Source organism: Sardina pilchardus, chromosome 3 (genome assembly GCF_963854185.1).
Source record: "Sardina pilchardus chromosome 3, fSarPil1.1, whole genome shotgun sequence".
In the NCBI taxonomy this organism is placed as follows: Eukaryota; Metazoa; Chordata; class Actinopteri; order Clupeiformes; family Clupeidae; genus Sardina; species Sardina pilchardus.
In genome coordinates this window covers 3,850,360-3,868,011 of record NC_084996.1, presented here as the reverse complement: position 1 = coordinate 3,868,011, position 17,652 = coordinate 3,850,360, and the positions used below count along the sequence as shown (strand labels likewise).

The window sequence follows — 17,652 nt, the reverse complement described above, 5'->3', positions numbered from 1 at the left end:
ATGCTCTCTTGAGAGAGTGAGAGAGGGAGCGAGAGAAAGTGTGTATGAGAGAGTAAAGACGACACACACACACACACACACACACATTAGAGGTGGGAGGAAAAAGTCGATTGTGTAGTATCGCAATATTTTTGGCACAATATTATATTGATACACAGTGGTGCCAAGTCCCACCGTATTTCTTTATTTAATATCATGATTACAATTTTTGTTGCGGTGGCCTATATCTACCATCTTCCCTAACACTGCTTCTGAGTCCTACTGTATGGAGAAAGTATTCTCCTGCATCACTGTGACAATTGGAGAGGAAGTCGAGAGTCAAGAACAAAGTCACCACATCAAGATGGTTGCAGTGTACAAAATGTAAAATGCGTGGGAGAAATAAGCCGCATTGCAACACCGATTCATGGAATCGTGAAATGTTAAGAATCATAATGATCCAAATATTTTTGTGAGAAGATGATATCATCGCATCTGTGGCAATTACCAACCCCTAAAATACACACATACACACACATGCACACACATGTTGCGTTAGTCTGTCTCCTATCAGCTTTGCCATCACCTCCCTGGCGGTTTCGGTGCTGTTTGCTCAACACCATGATTCATACCCAAGAGAGAGAGAGAGAGAACCAGCACAGGATGTGTTCCTCAAAACCACCAGCTGACTAATGCCACACTGCCCTGTGTGTGTTCTTTCTCGACACAGTTGCATGCCTCTGCATTCTTTCTCTTTCTTTCTCTCTCTCTCTCTCTCGCTCTCTCTCTCACACTCTCCTCTGTCTGCCTGCCTTCCTGTTTCCTGTGACAGTCTTTTCTTCACTGCCCTCTATTTCTGTTGTTTTCCTCCTTGTCTTTCTCTCTGTATATCTCTTTTCTCTCTTACCTTTCCAGTCTCTCTCTCTTTCCCTCTCTTTCTCTTTCTTTTTCTCTCTCTCTCTCCCCCTCGGTCTGTGTCTCTCCACCTTCCACCCACCCCATCTCTGGCGCTCTATTGTGTTGGTTTTAACGGCTCCCTCCGCAGAGGTGTGGTTCAGGTTTCCCTTCCCCCGGTCTCGGCCGCCGCACGATCCCAGCTCCAGTGACTCATAGCTGGGGGAAGTCTGCTGCCCGCTCCCCTAACACCCACACCCATGCCGGTGCTTCCTGGTGCGGTGCTGCTGATCCGCTGGCGATGATGTGCCCACTGACCTATTGTGTGTGTGTGTGTGTGTGTGAGTGTGTGTGTGAGTGTGCGTATACGTGGGCATACACACGCCCAAGGAAATGTCACTTCCACTCGTGCTCAAGAAGGATGCACTGCTCTTTTTAAGAGCTTCCTGACTGACGGAGCTCATTTGTTCACAGACAGCGTGGTGTATTTGTGTGTGTGTGTATATATCTGGAATATGCCTGCGTGTACACACACATGTATACACGCCCGCGTCCTGTCTGTGTCAGTGGAGCTCACAGACCCTTTTTTTTTAAAATGGCTTCGTCTGGTTTAATCGTAGAGCGAGAACGAGGTGGAGATGGAGAGAGGGAGAGAGATAGGGGTGGGGGAGGACAACCCCCGGAAAAGCTCATGGATATTTTATACACGCCAGGGGCCTGCAGTCTCATGTTCCTGTGCTGTATTTGTGTGTCTGTGTGTGCCACCACGGAGCTCAAGAGGTGTGTGTGTGTGTGTGTGTGTGTGTGTGTGTGTGTGTGTGTGTGTGTGTGTGTGTGTGTGTGAGCGAGCTACTCCTCTTGTCCCCTTCCTGATGTAGTAACGTTAACCTGAGCACTGCATTAGGGAGTGGTTTCTTATTACTCATGTGTGGGTGTGCTCCCACGCGCACACACACACACAGTCGTGTTCGAGGGAGTAGTGTGTGTGAGATGAGCATCGGTAGGTCTTGCCAGCCTCCAGGCTCAGCTTCATTTGGCCCTGTCATTCAGACAGGAACTGCCGGCCTGATAAGGTCGCCCAGTGCAGCGTTACACTGACACTGAGATCATCCCCTTCAGTGTCTCGGGCCACTCGCATAATCACATCCTCTCTCGGGGGAAACGGCGGCCTGTGCTGCACACAGAACAGAAAGCCACACAAAAGCACACAATTTGCTAAATTTCTTCAGCTGTGAGGTTAATAGATGGGGGTAGTTAATATGGTATTAACATGGTTTTGTTTCTTTTAACTTACGTAAAACACTGTCCTGTGGCTTATGCACAAAGCGGCTAATACAATACTGTACATGTGCACGCATGAAAACACACACACACACACACACACACACACACACACACTCAATTATGTACACTTGTGTGCATATTGCATACATTAATGTGCCATGCACATACATGGCACATAGACACACTTCTACATTTGCACTCTTCTACACACACACACACACACACACACACACACACACACACACACACACACACACACACACACACAGACACACTTAAACAACTGGTAATGCACATTCCTGAAGCAGGTATGAGCAGAGCAGTGGTGTCTGGCACCTAACCCACTGTTGTTTAGCACACACACACACACACACACACACACCTCAGCAGAACCCTGATCTAGGTTTACAGTCTGCGTTTTGCCGCCGTTAGGGAAATAAAATGAGCAAATAAACATTTTTTCCCCTCCGTCAGGACTATTTTTAACCTAAAAATAGCCCCAGCGAGCGGCACCCACGAGAGCCTGGCTTCCCCCGTACGCACAGGCTCCATACACACAGGAGATGCTCAGTTAGTTGGATCCTCTCCAGAGCCCGAACCCTTGGATGGCTTCCGCCTGGCGCCGGCTGTCAGTTATGCTGTCAGTTAGCTGTCAATCACCGATCTCTCCAGCTGTGGCGGAGTGTTTGGACCCCGCCCAGTCTGGGCACGCCCGCCCGCCCGCTCGTTCCGCCCGTTCCGCTCTTGAAACGGGACTTTCGGCGCGTGGGCACGTTCGGGAACGGGAGGTTTGTTGCGAGATGGGCTGGGGCTGAGTAAGCACCGCGCTTGCCTCAGCTCAGTGGTCTGAGGAGAATCCAGAGAGTTGCCTCACACAAAGGCAGCGGCTGTAACCTCGAGGAATGTCTTTCATCGAGCCGATGAAGCATCGACGAGCTGGCAAACAGCATGACGCCGCCAGCTGTCCCGTCACCTTTATTACCCATTTCTGAAATGCGGTGCCAAATGATTGCAACTGTTTCACAATTGAACGCTCTATAAAAAGATTCATCATCTGATTTATTGGCTTATTCTTCAAATGAAATGAAGAAGAGGTCAACCCTAGTCACATCATCTATAGGTAGTAACAGACTGCAGTTTGTTGGTGCCACTTCTGATCCACCTAATGGTCTTTGGATCTTTGCCCTAGGTGTTGGTGATGTTACTATACACTCTTAGGGTTCAGACCACAGCTTCGCGACGAGACGAGCCGCAGCGTTCTAAAACCTTGCAACTGCGGTTAAACATGTTGAATGCTCTGCAACGGCTTGCAACTACGTGCAACACTTAATTCACACCGCTGCAACTTGGTCTCGTCGCGTCGGGAATCTTTGGTGTGAATTGGGCTTTAGAAAAAAAGGTGCTATATAGAACCAAAAATTGTTCTATTGCATGCATCATTTATGGCACCCCTATATGGTTCTTTGAACCATTTTGAAGGGTTAATCAAAGGAACCCCGAAGACTTCTTTAAAACCTGCATGGTTCTATATTGGCACCCCAAAAACCCTCATGTTCCTCATTTTTTGCAAGATCGTGAATTTGCTCAGTGAGAAAGGAGAAGTGTGTTTCCAGCTAATTGCCCAGCCCCTATATACAAGCCCACATGGCTGGTCCGGCACCCATCATGTTCAGTTTCTATTAAAACGGTGTTTTTCTTTCCCACCCCGTGCACTCTAATCCCCCTGCCCTGCGCTGTGCTGTGCTGCGCTGTGCTGTGCTGTGCTGTGCGGTGGTGCGGTGTGAGTGAGGGCGCGAACGTTAAAAGGGTTAACGCGGCGGCGGCGGCTGCTGATGAGTGATTTGTGATAACACCATACCAGACTGTTTGGCCTCCGCTCAAAGGGCTTAGCGCAGGAGAGCACGGGCCGGCCCCGGCCTCAGAAAACCCTCCAGGCCCCCCGGGCCAGAGCACGCCGCGTCGCCTCACCCCCTCAAAAAACATCACACACACACACACACACACACTCTGCTTGGATGTCTGGTCCGTGTGTGTTTGTTTATCACCAGCTACAACAGTGCTGTGGTGCACTCACTGAGCGACCACCAGGCTGTTTTTCTGATTTTGAGTTTTATTGTTTTGTTTTGATTTTTTCTGTTTTTGTTTTCGTACCCTTTCGAAACAGTTATTTCTGTGGCAGTTTGTTGGTGTTCACTGCCTCGTGTCGCTCGCATTCTCTGTCATCGCCGCTTGATGTATGATTGCAGCGGACTGACAGGAAACCCTTTTTTTTTCTTCTTCTTTTTTTTAATGAAATAACAACCTTCCAATACCGTGCTGCTCCGTCTGTCCACGAAAGTCAGAGCACAGGAATGTGCAGCCATCTGCTTGCCAGTACAGGAACTTCTTTTCCACTTCCTCTCTTTCTCTCCCTCTCTCTCTCCCTCCCTCCCTCCCTCTCTCTCTTGAGCCGCCGCGTTTCATGTGCTTGGCTGTTTCGCTATGCCAGGCCCGAGAGCGTTTTATGGCCGACTCATTACACCGTCTGAGGCCACAGCCGCCCCACACACACAGACGTGAATCACTAAAGTACAATTTGCTCTGTCTTCCGTCTTCCCCGAGATCATTAGGGCTGCTTTTTTAGAGACTGCTGCAGTCTACTTCTGAGGCCTAGCGTGCGCACCGAGCAAAGCTCACAATTCATGGGTTTGTACGAAAGAAAGAAGTATGCGCTTTACATCGACGGAAGCCGGGTACAACAGGCATAACTGATACAGCAAAACAAGGACAGTTTGGTACACCCCCCTCCACACACACACCACACACACGCACGCACACACTTCCGTCTGGCCTGTGGTCTCTTTTCAGAGGACATGGTTGCTTTGTATGCCAACTGGGTCAAAATGACCAAACTGTTTAAGCCCTGCCCCGGCTCTTGACATGCCTGTCTGTGGGACTGTTTGGCCTGGTCGCTGTGCTTCAGATGATTGGCCCTAAAGTCCCCTAATCCCCGAAACACGCCCGAAAATCCCCAACTTTCATTGCAGGGTGCCTGATACAGTAGTCCCCAGAATAAAAAACAGCACAAGGCTCATCTTGCCTTCTTGTACTTCTCGTGCCGTTCTCCCCCCCCACACACACACCACGCCACCCCACCCCCCCTGAGCTGCTGCTGCTGCTTCTTATTCTGGCCTGTTGCCATGGCTACAGCTGTGCTGAGCTTCATCACAGGAAGCTAGTGACATTCCCTTCCCTCGTGCGAGAGGATCGATGTATCAGAGGAGCTTGAGGAGGAGCATACGCCCCTGCTATCCTCCTCTTCTCTCTCTCTCTCTCTCTCTCTCTCTCTCTCTCTCTCTCTCTCTCTCTCTCTTCTCTCTCTTTCCTCTCTTCTCTCTTCTCTCTCTCTCTCTCCTCACAGCTGTGGGGTCCAGCGGTGCGGGCGTTGGTCACGTGAGGGCACCTTTTGATCAGCGCCTCATCTGGCACGCAGCATCTTGGCCCTGCAGTGGAAAGGCAGTTGGTTGCCACAGCAACGCTTATTGGGCTGTGATGGACTGCTCGTGTCTAGGGGGAGGAATTCAGTGCAGGAGTCGTTGCCCCCTCATTTGTTCTCTTCCTCTCTTTCTTTCTCTCTCTCTCGTTTTTTTGGGGGGGGTTTTGGTGGGTTATCTTTCTCCTTTGCTACCTTTTCTCCCGTGCCCTTCTGGAATACTGGAATAGTTTCTTTTGTGATTTTTCATTCTTTCTCCTTCTGTCTTTAACTCGGTCTCTCTCTCTCTCTCTCTCCTCCTCTGCTTTGCACTCCACACCTCTCCTCACATTTGCGCTTCATTTCTCTCTTTTCCTCTACCTCCCCTCCCCTCCTCTCTCTCTCTCTCTCCCCCCCTCTCTCTCTCTCTCTCTCTCTGTGTCCCCTCTGCCCTGCTCTCCATCTCTGTCCTGTCTGTTGGGGCTGGCAGACTCCCACGCATGCCCGGACCGTTCTGCCTTAATGAGCTGTTCCCTTCTTCGCTGCGCCTCTGCTCCTGTACAGGCGCAGCACACACACACACACACACACACACACACACACACACTCTCACACACGGAGACAGGGGAGCGCCTGGTGTCAGATTCGCCGCATCCGTCACACCACCTGAACGTCACGCACTGCGACTGCGTTGCTCAAAAAAAAAAAAGAAGAAAATCCGTCCTCTCACTCAGCGTAGTGCAATCAACCTGAAAGGAGAACGCCTGGGTTTTAAATAGTAGAAGAAGACCAGGTGACGAGTAGAGAGTATCACGAAGCCTCTCTCTGCACACGGTTGCTTTTACTCACTCAGCATTTCTCTCATGTTTAGCCGTTTAATAGTTTTTCTTTTTTTGTGTGTGCGTGTGTTGCCGACCGTTTTAAAAACATTTTCCTAATTGAGGAGCCTAATTATCTGTGAGAAGATGTTCTAGCACCAGCCTTTGCTCTAGTGAAGCAGTGCCTTTTTAAGCATTAATCATCTCATTTCCTTCCACATTCTGCCGACGTAAGCTTCCGTTTAGAGGAACCCACACCTTGGGGTGCTCTGAGAGGAGAGGCAGCTGGGGAGGCGGACAGCGGTGCTGTTTCTACAACACCTACATATGAGTAGTGAGAACCGTTGAGATGATAAAGATATCAGTGGTAGTACTATAGGACTACACACACACACACACACACACACACACACATACACACACACACTACTTCATTCACTGCAGGCCGTGCCTTTTCAGGCTTCATTGTACCACAGATTTTGACTCTCTTTAATCAGAGTGATATTTCACCAATCCTTTCCGTAGATAGGATCACATATACTATGGGTCTATCCTCTCTCTCTCACCTCAGTGATAATGGAGGAATTCTTACAATTGTTTTTAGGATCGTATTGATTGGACAAAGGCAGCTCTGTGGCAGCTCTGTAAAGGGCCTTGGGGAAAACGTTAGAGGAAACATCTCTCTTCTCTCTGTCTGCGTTGGGAGGGAGGAGTGGGTGGCGTGTAGGTTGTCCGTGTGTGTGTGTGTGTGTGCGTGCATAGCTGTGTTATCATGTTTTATTGCAGTAGTAGCAAATTGCTGCCAATTTGCCTTTTCCGCCTCCCGAGGTCATGGAATGCCACAACTACGAGCTCATGGTGGCATTCATGTATTAGTCAAATCAGCTCTGGCGAAGTCCACGGGCACGTCAGTAGGCCAAGGCCTCTTGGGCCCGTCCGGCCCGTCCGGCCCCTGCTGCTCAACTCACTCCCACACGGGTCAGGAATTCAGGAGGTCTGACCTGCGCTCCTCACTCACTCACTCACCCGGGCACGGCACAGCCGCGCATCAATCACGTCACAGCCTCCGCCGCGACTCAATGCCAGATTGTTCTTTGTGTCCTTCTGATACTAACACACACACGGTCAACAACAAGCCCTCTCACCCGTCTGCCCCTGCAAAGTGCAACAGCAAACACAAAGACTTTTATGTGCTTTCGTTCGTTTGCACACGCGGAGGAGAGAGAGAGAGAGAGAATGAGAGAAATCCAGAGAGGAGCCGCTGTGATATGAGGAAGTATTCGCTGTCCGACTGATTTATTCTGATGGGGCAACTCAGGGACAGCGCGTATACACCTAATGTCCCCAATGGGCCGGGCTGTAGATCAAGGACCCGATCCTGTCAGTGATTGTGATGGGAGCCAAGCTCCGATTTTGGCAGCGCCAGGCCTGTGGCTCTGTCTCTCTCTCTCTCTCTCTCTCTCTCTCTCTCTCTCTCTCTCTCTCTCTCTCTCTCTCTCTCCGAGTAACTCTCCGCTCCCTCCGACAGGCAGAGCGCCGGGACGATAATGTCGAAATGGTAGCTGTACCCTATAATCAGATTCTGCTCATGCCTTAACTCGCCTCGGATTGATACACCGGGATTGAAATATTGGCGAGGTGTTTGTGATGCGATGCTCGGTTGGCCGGGGCCTGTGCGGAATGGGATGACCTGATTGTGTTATGATTTGATTTTGTGTCAGCCACTGATCAATGTCTCTGTCTTCTCTTTTGCAGTATTATGTGCCAAGAATCTAGCAAAGAAAGACTTCTTCCGTGAGTACATTTTCTCTCCATACCCCCCACCCCCCCCCCCCCCCCCCCCCGATGATAATAAACTGAATAATTTATTACCACAGTGTATTAAAGATGTGTATTTGAGTTCATCTGACAGTGTCTCAACAAGTTTGTGTGCATAAGCCTCTTAAATTGATTGTGTCAGAGGAGTTCAGCCGGAGGTACAGTAGCAACACAGAACAATAGTAGAAAAAAATCTTTCTTTCTTCCTTTCTTTCTCTCTTTCTTTCTTTCTTTTCCTTTCTTTCCTGTTCCAAATGGAACCCAGTGCGGCACCTCTCATTCCTCTGCATCAAATGTATTACCCCAGTGAAATTTCAGAATAACGAGCGCATTTCTTTCTCTCGTCCTCCCTATTAGCCTCCCACTCAAGGCTGTCTTTTTAAATCCGCCCCCCTCCCCCCACGCAGGGAGTGAGTATCACTCATTGAGAAGTCTCCAATGCTATTGAGATTCAACCCACAGGCTGTTTGCTAATAAGCGTACTCTGAGGTGATGAGGTTGGCATCGTAACCCCCCCCCCCCCCTCCCGATTGACTGCCACTTTGGCGAATGGCACTGCCATGCCCACCCTCCCCTGCATTAACACACACACACACACACACACAGAGAGCTTAGTGGCAGACTGTCCAGGCTTCCACAGCGGGTGCTTGCCCCCCCCCCCTCCCCTCCAACTCATGACCCACATATGCAGATTACCCTCGATATGCGGCTACATCTGCGTCCTACATCCACAAATGCCCCTTTATATCCGGGGCAGTGCAGTGGGCATCCACATGACGCGCTCTCACAGGTCGTGCGCTGGAGAACACGAGCTTTAGTGATCCGTGCACCAAGACTTCAATGAGGCGCCAGGGGTCGGGTGCACTGGCCAGGAGGAGTGATTTCCCAACAAGACAGAGTGCAACTGATGAAAAGAAATGATGCCAGCTCTTTCTGCTTCAGTCTTTCCCCCTCTATTTTTCTCTCTCTCTCTCTCTCTCACACACACACACACCCCTCACTCATTCGTACTCTGAGAGACACAGGCGTACACACACCCACACACACACTTGCTTTTGCACGCTTATTCTCTCTCTCTCTGTCTTATACCCTCACTTTTATTCTCTCCCTCTCACTCTTTTTAGTCTCCCTTAGTTCCCCGAGGGCACTCACTATTGATGGCGGTTGAAATTCCTTTTGATAGACCATTACAGGAGATGGGGAGCTTCTCACCGTAGACTGCGTCCCATCCTTGAAACTTCCAACTTTAGAAACAATCTTACATACAACCTCGCTGAGATCAAATGACTTTTCAGAAACTTTTTTTTAGCTTTTTTTCGCTGGCTCTTTAAAGAGAAGAAGGGGAGTTAGAGGTGGGCAAGGCTGGCGAGGTTTGATGATGTCACTTTGGCAAGGGTTGTAACATTGAACCCTCTGTCCTGTGCACAGGATTAAAGAACAAACAAACAAACAAACAAACAGAAAAGAGTTGATGTGACATTGTATCTTTTCATCCTCTGTTGTTTTTTCTTGTCTTTCTGCGACACGATTCAGGCTCATGTGTTTCTGTCACAGGGTTACCTGACCCTTTCGCCAAAGTTGTTGTCGATGGCTCAGGTCAGTGCCACTCCACAGACACAGTCAAGAGCACACTGGACCCCAAATGGAACCAGCATTATGACCTGTGAGTCCAAACCCACCACCACTGTGACCCTACAGCACACCTGCATCCATATACCCATTCAAGCACATGCCGATGTGTACCAAGACCCAAACAGTCAAACAGTGAGCGTGTTTACATGCACAGTAAAAAACTATTATTAACGACTATATTATTAACGACCGGAATAATCCGTTAAAGGTGTATACATGTCTCGAAGAAATCAGAATATTGACAGAAACCTAGGTGTGTTAAATGGATTTTTCATAAACCAATAACGGCAGTAAACCGATAATAAATATCGGTTTACTCCGTTTACATGTGCACTTGAATAACCAGATAACTACTGAAACCGATAATCAGTTGTTTAGTATGCATGTAAACGCTCTCAATGAGCACTGATTCTACATACTGTATGCACACACGTTGTCCCTACCAATGCACACAAGAGTGTGTCAAGAGATGAAAAGGTTCACATTATGGGTCCTAAAGCAAAACGTGAGTCATTCCACACTAACTACGCAGAGGTAATGATGCAGCACACAGTCTTCATAAAACTGGACATATGTCTATTTCGCCTGTTTATTTGGCCAAGTCAAGAACAAACATGTCCATGATTGAACCACATGGCCTTCATCAGAGGGTGCTGATCTGCTCTGCTCTCGGTGGTTACTGTGGAATCTACACAATTTTGGTTTAGCACCACACACACACAAAGACTAGGCAGGTGCATCCTTTCAACGTGTTTTTGATCCCACCAACACATTTGGCACGCTAAATTCATTCACGATTAAAATATTGTTGAATTTGGCCCCAGCCGTGGCACGACTGGCTGGGGCACCTGCACCGCACGCCGGCGACCCGGGTTCGATTCCCGCCCCGTGGTCCTTTCCGGATCCCACCCCTACTCTCTCTCCTGCTCGTTTCCTGTCATACTCTCTACTGTCCTGTCGAATTAAAGGCATAAAAAGCCCAAAAAAATCATCTTTAAAAAAAAAAAAAAAATATTGTTGAATTTCTCTTTTCACGCTAATTGCCTGAGTAGTCGTTTGCTAATAGCTGATACTAATTTGTTTAAACGGATGGCTGACACAGAATGATTACAACACTAATGTCACGTATCATCATTCCCTTAATTATGTTTTTACAAACTCTTATTGCTCCCTCTGTTCTGTTAGGTATATTGGGAAGACGGACTCGATCACCATCAGTGTGTGGAACCACAAGAAGATCCACAAGAAACAGGGCGCGGGCTTCCTGGGCTGTGTGAGGCTGCTGTCCAATGCTATCAGCCGACTCAAAGACACTGGCTGTGAGTCTACATTACTCATTGGTTATAAGTTATATCGGTTGCTAGGTATCAATGTTGCATTATTTCATTGTTGATGCTTTTAAAACACTTTGAAGTTCTTGTTTGGCTAGGAGAGCAAAGATACTGTCAGCTTCACCTTACTAGATAAATGAATTTAGTTTTTTGGAAGCTGTTATCCATCGAACACCAGAGTCCATTCCAACATTCGAGAGACTCTGGGGTTAACAGGCAACAGTGGTGCATTCATTCAGCCAGTAGCAGTCTCATGCTGGGTTCCAGACAAACTCTATGTTGAGATCTTCCGATTTCCTAGTGAAAATACAATAGTACACATCAGAAAATCCATCTAAAGTTGGATTTTGAAATGTTTGATTTTAACGTGGGAAGTTTTCATGTGGGAAATATCCAACATATGAGTTGTCTGGAACACAGCATCAGTCCTGCCCCTGGAACCCTGTGGCCAGCATATCCTTGGCCTGCCCCTGCCTGCTCCAAGCACACCTGAGGGCTTTACTACGAGGCAAGGTCACTCACTCACAAGATCACTTACTGGTTTACAATGCAATTTCAGGAGTGTCTTAATTAAACAATGTGCCCGTTTTGAAACAATAGATGCTCAATGCAGTGTTTGTTTAGGGATCAGCGGTTACTCCCAAAGTCACCCGGATAAGCCATTAACCTCACTTTCGTAGGACACCCCTCTGATTAAATCAGGTGTGGCTAATCACGATGTGATAAGTTCAGACAGAACAGTGGAAGACATGCGGTGCAGAAGAAATCGCTGATCTTCCTATTCGCAGGCCCAGCTTTTCCCTCAGTCATAACGCAGGATGTCTATATTATAGTATATCCTACTACTCTACTCTATGAAAGCGGAGTCCTCTGAGTGCTGTGTCGAGCTCATTGAGCGCACTAAACATGACTGCGTTCGATTTCCTCTATTCTCGAAATCTCACCCACATTTGTTTTTGTTTGGATAATGCGCCCAGAGCTCGTGTGCCCGTTAGACGCTATTGATTGACCTCCCACAAGCACAAACCGCAGCCAGCTTAGCTATCTATCTATCTGGCTGGCTCTCGGTGGCCAGACTTTTCTGACCTCGGCTCCGCGGTCACTTCCTTCTGGTCTGAACACTCTCTCTCTCTCTCTCTCTCTCTCTCTCTCTCTCTCTCCCCCTCTCTCTCTCTCTCCCTCCCTCCCTCCCTCCCTCTGCTTCCATAACCCACAGACCAGCGTTTGGACCTATGCAAACTCAACCCCTCAGACAGCGATGCAGTGCGTGGGCAAATAGTCGGTAAGTGTTCCCTTCCTGCAGAGCAAGACGTGGCCGTATTCATCGCGCAGCGCAGTGACGCTGAGCGCTCTTCTTGTCTCCCCTGCAGCACTTTTCGTTTTTTAACACAACAGGATATTTTTTGCATTACAGTGAGCTTGCAGACCAGAGACCGGATTGGCAGTGGGGGGCCAGTGGTGGACTGCAGAGGGCTGTTAGAAAATGAAGGGTGAGTCCTCCTCAGCAATGTTCACTAAGCTCTCTGTGCACGTGCTGCCACCTAATGGCAGCCTCTTGACCTGCCGGCTGGGCAGAAATGAATGAATGAGTGAATCCAAGCGGTGTTATAACATCGTAATCCTTACTGTCACTTAATCTGTGCATGAGCAGTTTATCTTGTTTGAAATTAAGCAGTGCGCACAGGGATGGCTGCTTTAGGAAAAGGGAAAGGGGGGGAGGGATGTTGGGTAAAGAAGCTCCGTTTTTTTTTGCTGCTGTGTGTTGACTGCGAGAGTGACGGTGGGTTTGATGGTAGGGGGCGTGTCGGTGTGTCCCTCTGCAGCACGGTGTTCGAGGACTCGGGCCCGGGGAGGCCGCTCAGCTGCTTCATGGAGGAGCCGCTGCCCTACACGGACCCCACCGGGGCGGCCGGCGGCGGCAACTGCCGCGCCCTGGAGTCGCCCAACCAGGAGCAGCGGCTCCAAGCACAACGCGTCCGCAACCAGGACTCCCGGGGCCACGCGCACACGCCCCAGAACCGGCCGCACGGCAATCAGACGCCCGAACTGCCCGAGGGCTACGGTGAGTTGGGTTCCTCCTCCGCACGATCAATATATCCGGGCCTCATGTTCTATGACCGCGTCTCAGACAGACACGGGCATCTGCAGTGTATTCCTACGTACAGATGCTGCCACTGTGCCAGAAACTACAGTGTGTGGCCCACAGTGTACTGTATTCCTGCTGTGCTCCTACTGCCCAGCAAATACACAAATGCATTCTTCCTTCTCATCAAGCTTTCTCTACAGCTGGCCACTTAATCCCAACAAATATATACTGTATACACACACACACACTCAAGACACTTGCACACCGTTTTTTCTTTTTCTGAGTGTTTAAACCATTGTTTTTAATTCTTCAAACTGCATCTCTATCAATCCTTTAGCACACAGCTCCTCTCTTTAGAGCCACGCTCTGTCGCCCATAGTCAAACTGAGCTGTTTTAACACTCACTGAAGTGAGGCATGGGGAATGAAGAGACTCTCCCTTGTGGTCGCTTGCTGTCTTATTTGAGCCAGCGTGACGACGGCTGCCCACACTGCAGGAGGTGGACAGGCTTCGTTTTACTCGTTCAGTGGGCCACAGATGCCCCACACAGATCCAGCAGCACCCAAGCGCCTCGCTCTAGAGAAACACTCACTGGACCATGCCTACTCACACACACACACACACACACACTCGTGCACACACAGTCACACACACACACGCACACACACACACACTCACTCTCGCAGACACTGCAGGGATCGCTCATCACGAATCGTCTGGAAAGTTAGGAGAACCGCGACATGAGCTGAGTTGGTGGAGGTGCCATCTGAATACTGATGGTTCTGCTGTCCTGCCTCTTGTGCCTACAGAGCAGAGGACCACGGTGCAGGGCCAGGTCTACTTCCTGCACACACAGACCGGCGTGAGCACCTGGCATGACCCCAGGATACCACGGTAGGACCGCAGTCTTAACATCGGGGCTATGCCGACTCGCAACCCTTAGCGTTCCATTCGCGTTGCGTATGCTGCAACTGTCTGCTTCCACCATAATCAATGGAACAGGCTAGACCAGACATGACCATGCTCAATTATAGCCAGACCAGACTAATTAGACCAGTCTTCTAAAAACCATGTGTACGCTCCGCAAACAGAACGCTACGGTTGCGTGTCTAGCCTAGTTTATCCTGAACATTGTTTGTTTTTGTTATTTTGTCTCCAAACCAAATGAATGAAATCCCTTAGCTATTGTTCTGTGTGTTTGTTTGTTTACTTTAGCTGACTGAGCTACACTTACTGTGATTGTGTGTTTAACAAAAAACAACCAGACAAGATTGTAATTGTGTTTTTAACAAACGTCTGACCGACTAACATTGTCATAATCAACAACCACCCCTTAACTCTGATCTTCCCAGTTGCCTTCAGTTCAGTTCAGTTTTGTTTAGAGTTGTCAGAACAGTGTCACGGCTGTCACGACCGATTGTCAGTCATGTCTGATTGGTGTGAGAACAGCAGTTCAGTTCTCCTTTTCGCTTTCAATTAGAAGGAAGTGTGAGCTTTGTGGGATTAGAAAGGGCTGTTAAAAAAATCCTCTACGCTTTGTCTCATCCTTACTTGATGCAGAGTTTGAGAATCTTGAGATTTGAACGGTGCAGTAATACCAGTATCACTGTCTTGAAGGGAAGTGTCCGATCTGTTACTACAAGTAAATGTAGATGCAAAGGAATTGGCAATGCCAGCATGCCGTGTGGACTATAGAAGGGCCAGATTATATACCAAAGTTTGTTTTAGCTTTTCCAAATAGGATTTTTAAAAAGAGATTATTGTAATATTATTTTTAGATCATATTGTCCAGCCATAATCTTCGCAGTGTAGTTTTAGAATTCTTTTAAAAGCCAAGGTGTATATTTAGCAGTGTGAGGGGTTGTTTTGAGTTGTGAGTGTGTGTGTGTGTGTGTGTGTGTGTGTGTGTGTGTGTGTGTGTGTGTGTGTGTGTGTGTGTGTGTGTGTGTGTGTGTGTGTGTGTGTGTGTGTGTGTGTGTGTGTGTGTGTGTGTGTGTGTGTGTGTGTGTGTGTGTGTGTGTATGCATGTGTGTGCATATGTGTTGCAAGTGTGTGTGTGTGTTTGTGTATGTATGTGTTGCAAGTGTGTGTGTGTGTGTGTGTGTGTGTGTGCGTGCGCGTTCAGCGTAGTGAGCCGTGCCGCTGTGGTTGCCCCCCCTCAGGGACCTGAACAGTGTGAGTTGTGAGGACCTGGGCCCCCTGCCCCCGGGCTGGGAGGTCAGGAGCACGGTGTCAGGAAGGATTTATTTTGTGGACCACAATAACCGAACGACACAATTCACCGACCCCCGGTTACATCACATCATGAGGTAAAGGCCAAGCGGCCAAGCGACCCCGCCCTTTTCCTGCACTGGATTCAGCACTGTTGACGAGTGAAGTCACTTACCTTTGCACCCGTTTCCCCTTTGACAACTTACCTAATCACTCCTGAATAATCTAATTCACTGTGTGTTATGATCGATGCTATTAAAAGCAATTTAATTTCTGATCATTAAAATGTAATCAATTTCTGATATTAAAAATCTTCATAATTGGTAGATGACTAGTGATTGGATGTAGCATTAGAAGTTTGTTTTACTGATACACATCTTGTAATGAGTACATGCATTATTTGTCTAAGTTGCCTCTCCTGTGTATGTCTGTCTGTCTGTCTGTCTGTCTGTCTGTCTGTCTGTCTGTGTGTCTGTGTGTGTGTGTGTGTGTGTGTGTGTGTGTGTGTGTGTGTGTGTGTGTGTGTGTGTGTGTGTGTGTGTGTGTGTGTGTGTGTGTGTGTGTGTGTGTGTGTGTGTGTGTGTGTGTGTGTGTGTGTGTGTGTGTGTGTGTGTGTGTGTGTGTGTGTGTGTGTATATGTGTGTGGGGCCCCAGCAGCCAGCAGTCTCAGGTGAAGGAGTCGACGCAGGCGCTGCCGGTGCAGATGGAGGTGCCGGTGGAGGAGGGCGGTGAGGGTGGGGGCGAGCTGCCGGCGCGCTACGAGAGGGACCTGGTGCAGAAGCTCAAGCTGCTGCGCCACGAGCTCTCCCTGCAGCAGCCGCAGGCCGGACACTGCCGCATCGAGGTGTCCCGCGAGGAGATCTTCGAGGTAACCGTCCTCCCACCCTCACAGCCTCACAGCTCGTGTCACGCACACGCCAGGATTCTGTCCAAGTTTTTATTTTTTTGCGTTTTTCGAATTATAGGGTGCCTCTCAGTTGGTCTTTTATAGATCCTCCCTTCCTTCCTCGATCCTCGTCCTCACTGATCTAGATAAAGAACGATGGGGCGGCAACAATGGGATAGACTATCCAATGTTAATTATAGATCAGTGGGAACGAGCCTGGAGGACCGTGCATCGAGGATCGAGGAGGGATGTTGAGAGGCACCCATAGTTTTTTTTTTTTAGAGGTTTCGTCTATGGCACAAGCGGCCATGTCCTCTGTACCACATTTGGGTCCAAGCAGCCGTGGGTTCAAATCCGACCAGTGCTCATTTGCCGATCCCACCTAGTCACTCTTTCCCACTCACTTCCTGTCCACTCACTCTTCGCTGCCCTGTCTGAATTAAGTCAAAAACACCCAAGAATAGTCGAGTTGAGTTGATTGGATTTGCTTGAGGGGGTTAGATTAACTCATTTATTGCCGTAGGGTATGGTGTTGATTATACTAGGTTGATGGGGAACGTGTGTGTGTGTGCGTGGTGTTTTATCGCATTTAATCCTGCAGCTGTTCACGACTCCTGCCTTGATTAGAAGTGTTCATTCTTAATTCGCTTAACACGGCTGATAGGAGTGCATCTTGTTTAGCCGAAGTTTTAATGAATGCGCATAAAATGTGCAAATTAGTTTGATGGAGAACCCAGCTACTGAGAGAGACGACGGAGATGAAGTCCCTGTTGACTCCTGTAGTCTTCACAGCAAGCTAGAAGCTCATGTTCTGAGTTGATAATGAGGGCCGTGTCTTTGACTTAGGGCTTGTGTGTGTAGCTTATCCACACTCCTGAAAGAATCCTATCGCCTGTGTTTACATGCACTGCTGTACGCCGATTATGAGTCTTATCCCAGTTTTGATCATGAATTGACGTGAATACAGAGAAACCTGATCATTAACATTCCTGTATGCACGATAAATACTAGCATCCCGCTAGCTAATTAGTGTTTTATCACGCTGCTCTATTGTCTTTGATTCTAATCAGTAATCAATCCTGCAAGTAGTACTTTAGAAAATTTGACAGCCACTGTCAGAAACCAGGATAAGGTGTACACACATGCTACAATATCCCAGCTACAGTGAAGTACAATACTACTACAGTACTCCAGCTAGCATAATCAGAATTCTCAAAACCGGTATAAAGGTTTATCCGGGGTTGTAAAATCAGGATGTGATG

At 48.6% G+C, this 17,652-nt stretch overlaps 1 protein-coding gene across 9 annotated transcripts in view; it reads left to right on the top strand.

Moving 5' to 3' along the window:
* The window catches only part of smurf1 (SMAD specific E3 ubiquitin protein ligase 1), a 37,031-nt gene that overhangs the window by 10,308 nt on the left and 9,071 nt on the right, over window positions 1-17,652 (top strand). For 2 of the 9 annotated variants that reach the window (XM_062531390.1, XM_062531389.1), the window contains exons 2-10: window positions 8,182-8,220; window positions 9,799-9,907; window positions 11,062-11,195; window positions 12,424-12,489; window positions 12,622-12,697; window positions 13,031-13,269; window positions 14,103-14,187; window positions 15,456-15,602; window positions 16,162-16,372. In XM_062531390.1, the coding sequence (XP_062387374.1) occupies window positions 8,182-8,220; window positions 9,799-9,907; window positions 11,062-11,195; window positions 12,424-12,489; window positions 12,622-12,697; window positions 13,031-13,269; window positions 14,103-14,187; window positions 15,456-15,602; window positions 16,162-16,372 (1,106 nt within the window). Of the gene's footprint in view, window positions 1-8,181; window positions 8,221-9,777; window positions 9,908-11,061; window positions 11,196-12,423; window positions 12,490-12,621; window positions 12,698-13,003; window positions 13,270-14,102; window positions 14,188-15,455; window positions 15,603-16,158; window positions 16,373-17,652 lie in introns of all 9 variants that reach the window. The other 7 variants (XM_062531385.1, XM_062531383.1, XM_062531384.1 and 4 more) reach the window with 5 other exon arrangements.